This window comes from Trichogramma pretiosum, unplaced genomic scaffold (assembly GCF_000599845.2).
Source record: "Trichogramma pretiosum strain Unisexual culture from Peru unplaced genomic scaffold, Tpre_2.0 scaffold34, whole genome shotgun sequence".
Lineage (NCBI taxonomy): Eukaryota > Metazoa > Arthropoda > Insecta > Hymenoptera > Trichogrammatidae > Trichogramma > Trichogramma pretiosum.
In genome coordinates, this window is record NW_019641683.1 from 590,247 (window position 1) to 597,899 (window position 7,653).

Consider the following 7,653-nt stretch of genomic DNA (forward strand, 5'->3'; position numbering starts at 1 on the left):
ATTCATTTCTATAACGATATTTATTTCAGTGCAATTCCAAATACGTCAGCACACACGAGTATCCAGACTCAAGCGCATGAAAGCATAGGCAAATTCGAAGGTTCTATTTTGTTCCTTTGAATTAATAGATGCATTTGATGCGAGCTACTGTGCTCGAGCTGCTGTGAACAACGTCGACGGCGACGCGAGGCATCATCGTCTCGACAGCGACGAAAGCTCGCGCGACGCCCGTTCGAAAGCGATGCACGCCTCGAATGATTCGAACGAGAGTAGTGTAGTAAGGCGAGAGAAAGAGAAATAGAAAAGACAGGTATTAGTGTTCGCTGCTGTGCGAGTGTAGCCGAGAGCTTGCGCGCTAAACTTACATAATAATGCTGCCGGTGCCAAATGCAACGGACATAACATTTAAGACTGATAATTCCTTGGCTTTAGCCGACACTTTCGAATTGTACACCTCGTCGCATACACATATATACAACTTCCGAGCGCGAGGCTTATCTTTGCAATATTTAACAACTTTGAGAATCTCCCATCTGTATAGATAAGTCGCGCGCAAGTACTTGTCTCAGTTTTGCGCGAGAAAATATTCCTGGCCTCGTGCAATTTGTTACAGTCAGAATATGCGAGTCCAAAGAGAAAAGACAAGCCCGTACGACAGCCACTCAATGGATGAAAGGACTTTTGTTATATTTTTGGCCTACGATTAATATTGCAGCAGTTTTCAACTTTGAATGAACACACGCGCGAGAGTAGTCAGTAACGTCCCAAATTCCCTCATCTCTCTCTACTTATCTATTTATTTTGTTTATTTATTTCTGTCGAGCAAATGTTGGCAAAAATTTGGGATAAAAGCCTCGATAAGTTGGTGTATATCGGAGTAATATTGGCATAGATTAGGCTGGAGGCGACTTGAAAAATAAACTGGCGACTCGCTGATAAATCGATACAATATAAATACCCACATTTTGAACTGCCGAGTGAGTAATAGGTATAAATATGTCAATAATTTTTTGTACTCGAAGCCGTAAAGTAGGTATTAAAATATAGTGACGTCGGCACGAGCTGTTTTTTTTTCTGCTTTTTTTCTGTTCGCTACACGCGTATAGTCATTACCGGTATGTGCAGTGCAAGTAGCAGGTGCATGATGCATATTACACAAACACAATGCAGCAAGCAAGCGCAGTTAAGCCAAGATATGCACAAATTTTAATAATTAAATAAACTGTCGATCTTGAGTGTAAATTTAGAAACAGCCGTGAATAGTCGACGGAAGCTCGATCAGTAATTTTTTATTGCTTAATGTAAATTTTTTATCGAAGAGACTACGTACGGACAAAGACGCGGTAAATTTGAAAAGGTGTCGAAGACGTTAGGAATAAAGCTCGTAAAGCTCGAGAGTAAAGTTCGAAGAGTAAATTTTGTGCTGAGCGAGAGAGAAAAAACTGACCTTTTGCACGACGAGCGGAGTGCCGAAGTCCTTGCCACCCTGCAGCCTGAAGCCCCAGGGTGAGCCGTCGAAGCGCGACAGTTTGACGCTTATCAACTGCGCCATCGTATCGTCGAGGAAGTCTTGTTTTCTTGCTTGTCAACGAAATCAGCACACTAAGTCGCACCGTCGATGCGCTTTCGAAGGGATCCTTTTGTTGCACTATATGAAATTATACAAATTGATGTATCGAATAAATTGGCACGTACGTAGCACTTTTGTTATTATCGCAATGGAAACTCGAAAGCAGCGCAGCTACTGACGTCGTAGCCGGAACAGCGTCGACTGGTTATATCGGCGTGAGCGCGTGGGTGAGCTGCCAGTCGTCTTTGGCTAGCTTCTACGTATAGGCAGGCACGGCAGCAGGCAGCCAGACACAGAATTCGTATGCGTTGCGGAAAAAAGAGGAGAGAATCGGTAGCGAGTAGCGAGCAGAATTAAGAGTTGCGCGGCCCCGTCTTCGGCGCTCTCTCCATACGATTTGAGTCGTCTGGCGAGATGCGAGTTTCGAGCCGAGTCGCTGGCAAGCGCCACCGCTTCTGAGGCCGCAACCAACCGACCGACCAACCAACACACACATCGCACACGTACAGACGTCGGAGCCGGTGACTCTTACTCTCTCTCTCTCTCTCTTTCTCTCACACACACGCGCGCGCGCGAGACTCGAGTGGATGGATTGTTAACGCGCCTGCGCGGAATAAGCCTTTCATTTTCGGACTTGCCGCTGTGCTACCAGCCGCAAAGATACCAGCTGCAGCGATCTATATAGACGCTGCCTAGTGCCCATACACACCACTTTTTATATCCAGCAAATGTGCAATCCGCCTCATAAAGGATTGCAGTAGAAGTGGGGATCTCGCCCAGAGGAACGCGCCATGTTTTGTCTGCAAACTGTGCATTTAGCTAACGTGTTGCCTCTGCAGCCCAACTTGTTATTGTTGTTTAAGCTCTACTTTTCCCAAAGAGCACTGGCTACGAGGTATAAAAGGCCCGAACGTGACGCGAGCTCGGCTCGACTGCGGAGCTCAACGATGACGATCTCGCCTCGAGAAACCACCACTGCATACATAGTTGCCTACGGAGATTGCTAATTTTACTGCGCTCCCAGGACATGTATGCCTGGACCTTTTTCAACGACATTAGATGTATAACAGTACACGTCGATAATCATCTGACCAAATACATTTTAAGCCTTTCCAGCTTACTATACTTCTCTTACGGACGTTTTATAGGTCGGGCTTCCATGACCTTTTCTTATTTTACGACTCTGATCGACCTTTTCTTTTCGTATGTCTATTGTCACATATTACATTTATTGACACATTGTTATTTTTATTTTTAAATTTAACTTACGATGTTTTAATTGTGATGGCTTTTCAATAGAGTTGAAAATAAATTGTAAGACAAGCATTTTGAAAAGTCATGTATCATTGTGAGCTCTTTATTGTAAGACCAATATTTAACGTCGATCCAGAACGCTAATTTCAAAATAATGTTTTCATTTCAGGACAAACAAAAAACAAACAAAGTTAAAAGAACGAATCGCACATTTGAGTGAAAGTAAGGAGAACTCAAAACATGATTACAAATTTTAATAGAGATCAATGAAAGAATTACAGAGATTATTTTTTTAACACACGGGTCACACTTATATTGAGGATTGGCAAAGTTATTGTTCTATGCCATAGAGATTTTCAAATGCAATCGCCACTTTACTCCTATTTCGTCATCAAATTTCCACATTTGAATGATGCTTTGTCAAGTAGGATGAAAAACGTTCATTAAAAAGCTTCAAGTATACATAATAGGGTCCATGCCATCGTCTGATTAATACATCAAGGCTTATCCTGATTTTATTACTTTTTTTACTTTATAACATATACAAATAGGACACTTCATTTTTGCCAATACAAGTAATCAAAGACAAACGTTAAGAACAAAAATACACGCGCTTGTAGCTGATAGCTTCAACGATGAGATTATGCTATATAATCATATTTTATTATTTTTCTCGAATCGACTCTGTTATTGATACACGCACGAGTTCACGAATGAGATGAATCAAACTTTTGTTATTTTTAAAAAATGTCCCCCCATCAGATATAGCTTTACAAGCGTCAAGCGCAGTAATTTTATACTATACGATAAAAAATAAAAAAAGTTTTTACGCGGAAAAAATCTAAACAAAAAATAAACGTAAAAATAAACTTTTATTGACGAAAAGTGTCGGTCATCCACTTAGCAGCATATCTATAACTAAATATACCTAAATGACAATATATTCCTTAATAGGATCGATAGAGTCCATAGTTTGAAAGGTATAGGAGGGTTAAAACGGCGCTGTTAATTGCCCGAGCACGATTAGCTGCTGCGAGTCGAAATCCAAGCAAATCCGATAAAGTGCGAGCTGATTTTATAATCCGGCAAATTCTTAAGTTCGTGTGCATTATTTGCGTGGCAGTCGAGGCGGGCCTCGCGTAAGACACAGCCGAGCCGCGACGCGGATTTTTGGCAATGAATCAAAAATTTTTTCTCGCTATACTCGCTCTTCATAAACACGCGTACACGATTCGGAAATTAAAGACTATTTTTCGGAAGTAGTACAAGGCTCGCGATTTGTGTCCGCGTGTAGCCGCTTGATCGTCAGCTCTCTATCTCTCTTTCTCTCTTCTTTCGTTGTGTTCTGCAGGGAATGTGCTCACCACATTCAACCGATTGACAATTTACTACGCGTGCGAGCTTTTCGTCATGATCGAGCTTTGACGCGCGTAACAGATAAGAGCCGCAAGCTCGAGTAGGTATTTTTAGTTCTAAATTCATGAGCAGTGCATGCGTGTGACATTACATTCGTTTAACCTTCGACATTTATCTCGGTTTGCTCTGTTATTTGCTTTTACTACATAATATATATATATATATATATATACATTATAAGCATGTGTGTATATGTGTATGGGTGCNTTGCACTTGATGCATCTTACACAGAGCATACGAAACTACACCGAGCTTAGCTTGCTCAATGTCGTGTCAAAGTATTCGCGAATGAACGATTTTCCGACTCGAGTGTCCAAGCGAGAGCAAACGACATTGATTCTACTCGCAGTGACAAAAATATTTCTTGGCCGCGAGAAAAAAAGTTTTAACATTTGATCGCCGCTCCTCAAATACGTCATATTTTGTTACTCGCGAGCTTTATTCGATGATGAATTTATCTTTTATGGATTATTTTTATCTTCTTTGGATAAAAATTTACGTTATGCATCTTCTTGTAGCCACGGATATTTTGCAAGGTTTTCAATTGCTTTTCTATCTTATTTGAGGTATGTTTAATATTCAATACAGTGTTTTAATAAATTAAAAGTTCAATAATTAACAAAAAATTAAAAGAGTTGAATTAGTTATAAACTGAAGTTTTAATTTGGTAATAACTGAAGGTTTAATTTATAAGATTGATTTCAACTCACAATTTTTTCTTCCAGTCTCTTTATTAGACCTGTTTTCCCAGACACCTCGTTACATCATTTTTTTCAAAATTAAAAAATTACAAATATTTGCGAGACACGAGAAGGACGGAAAATTTTTTTTAGCGGACGCAGTAAAGCTTATGTAGGTAACCCTGAAAAATGTTTAAATTGCGTTAATATTATAGATGGAGCGTTGATGGATTTATTTAAATATACACATTCATTTTCAAAAAAATAATGTTTCATTCGCATTTGACTTTTGACACTTTATGATATAAATATTTTGTGGTTTTATTATACTCATCCATATTCTCGAGAAGTCTAATCATCGAAAATTACAAGATGTAATGATAAATTGATTTAGTCTTATGACTTTTAACTCGTCAAATAATCGAGAGCACGCAGAAAATGTTCATATTCTTTTCGCTTGACGAAGAACAAATTTCAAAGAAGCGTCCAGAATAAATATGTACCCGCATATTTTGGTAAATAAGAAGGTAAAAAAACGCACAAGGTACAAAGAAGTTTGTCTCATAGCTGCGAATCATATCTTGTACGCATCTTGATGACATGAATCGGCATGATCCAGCTGATAAGATAATGAAAGTATAATACACAAAAAAGTGTCTTTGGCGAAACTCATCCTTGTGGTATATAAGATAGGAGCAGGTTATTATGAACGCTGAAGCAACTTATTCATCATCTCGGCGAGCCAAAAACAAGCGCAGACACCGATGTATGGCCAATCGCGAACGGAGCACAATGAAATTCTTTGCTGCATGAATCATCGCAAAGACCTGCACGCCACTCGATCTTGATCCTAGTATTATACATTATAGCGTAATATCAGCGAATCGGCTGTGTCTGCGGAATTCGTTAGAAATTTCCGTTGCGCAAAAAAAGATATAAACTGCCATAAGCGAAGGACTAATTAGCTCGGCTCGCGCGCCTGCGAAGCAAAACATTAGACGGACAGGCATCTGGTCGAGAGGGTGCGAACTAGTTTATGAATCATCTTGCGCTCGAAATGCATTAAGTACAAGACCTGCTGCATACGATGCTTACATATACCGCAGACACATATATTGTCTTTCTCTCGAGCGACTCGGTATGGATATGAGAATGGTATAAATCGAGCTGCCCCGGGGACCGATCGGACGAGAAAGAACAAGAGAGAGAGAGAGAGAGATGCTGTGTCAGCAACGGCAGCAGCCACCACAACGAGCAGTACAGCGAACGTGACTTCCAAGTCAAGAAGTCGTAAATTTTCGCGCGTACACATAGGCGGTAATCGAGACACCCACCCGCGCGCCCGACTGCCCCATAGGCTGCCACTGCTTCTCTCCTTCTTTCGACTCGCATCTCTCTTTCTCTCTCCCCCTCGTGCGACTGCACGTGGATCGTTAAACCCGTTAAATTTTCTCTTCGCTCACTCGTAATATCAACTCGTGTATATACCGCAAGTTTACTGCAGTGGCGCGAGCCGACGAGCTGATATACCTTGTATTTGTACGCTGCACTCATATACGTGTTTCTCCAGCTATATGACTTTGAAACCGTCTCTGCAGCTACAATATGGGCCGCGCGCCGTACACATTATTACTATACTTGTGTATTGTAGAGCGCGTCGAGCGACCAACTCGTTAATCGCTCGTGAATTATAGCCCGTGAATTTGATTGGATTACACGGGAGAGCGAGAATTCGCACCATTTTTATTCCTGTCCGGAAACATCGTTGCAAAACTGTATTTTTCTTGGCTGATTGAGGCCAAGTCATTGTCGCAATCGCTTTAGCTCCTCTCTTTTCTTACGAGTTTCAAATCGATGGGAAATTCGTATCCCATCGTGTATTTGATAACCATCCTGTAGGTTTTGAGTAGGGCTGAGCGAGTACCAGAATTTTCGAGTTCGAGTCGAGTCGGAAAAAGTCGAGTACTCAAAGTTTTTCGAGTATTCGAGTTTTTTCGGGTACTTGCAATATATTTAAGTTTCAAGTAAATAAATGATGAATTAACATTCTCGTCCACCCCTCGCTTTGTGTGTACATGCTTATGAGTGTGATGAAGTGAGGTACTATTAAATTATTTTCTTCTTCCAATCCAATCCGCTGCGAATATCACACTTATAAGCATGTACACATAAAAGAAGGTGGTCTGTGGAGCAGTGTTGCAGGTAGTTAATTGATTATTCAATTGAAATTTATAGTTAACTGATAACTGAATAATTCAGTTATAAGTTAATAATTAAAGAACTGATAACTAATAATTCAGTTAAAAGTTACTCAATTATTAACTTATAACTGATTGAATCAGTTATTATTTACCAGATAAATAACAGGTAACTGGTTGATTCACTTATAAGTTATTATCGATAAATTAACAAATGAATGATTAAGTTATCAATTACTAAACTGGTGACTGGTAACTGAATCAATCAGTTATTAATTATCAATTACTGAGTTAATGATCATAAAAATCCGAATAAAATATTTATAAAATGGAACCCACATATAACAGTAATGATAAAGTATAAATAAATCGAAAGTTAATTAAAGATGACATGAAAATGTCTTTTATTTATATAATTTATTTATTTTCATTAATATCTAAGTATTAAACATCTAAGTATTAAATTATTATAATAATAGAAAATATAAAAATAAAATGATATATTTTTTTTTACAAAAAAGTTTTGTGCTATTGG

At 39.3% G+C, this 7,653-nt stretch overlaps 1 protein-coding gene across 5 annotated transcripts in view; it reads right to left on the bottom strand.

Moving 5' to 3' along the window:
* LOC106649303 overlaps window positions 1-2,040 on the bottom strand; it is a 39,512-nt gene extending 37,472 nt beyond the window's left edge. For all 5 annotated transcript variants that reach the window (XM_023461129.1, XM_014366645.2, XM_023461128.1 and 2 more), the window contains exon 1: window positions 1,448-2,040. In XM_023461129.1, the coding sequence (XP_023316897.1) occupies window positions 1,448-1,552 (105 nt within the window). In that variant the 5' untranslated portion in view covers window positions 1,553-2,040. The remainder of the gene's footprint in view (window positions 1-1,447) is intronic.
* Window positions 2,041-7,653: the final 5,613 nt, after the last annotated feature.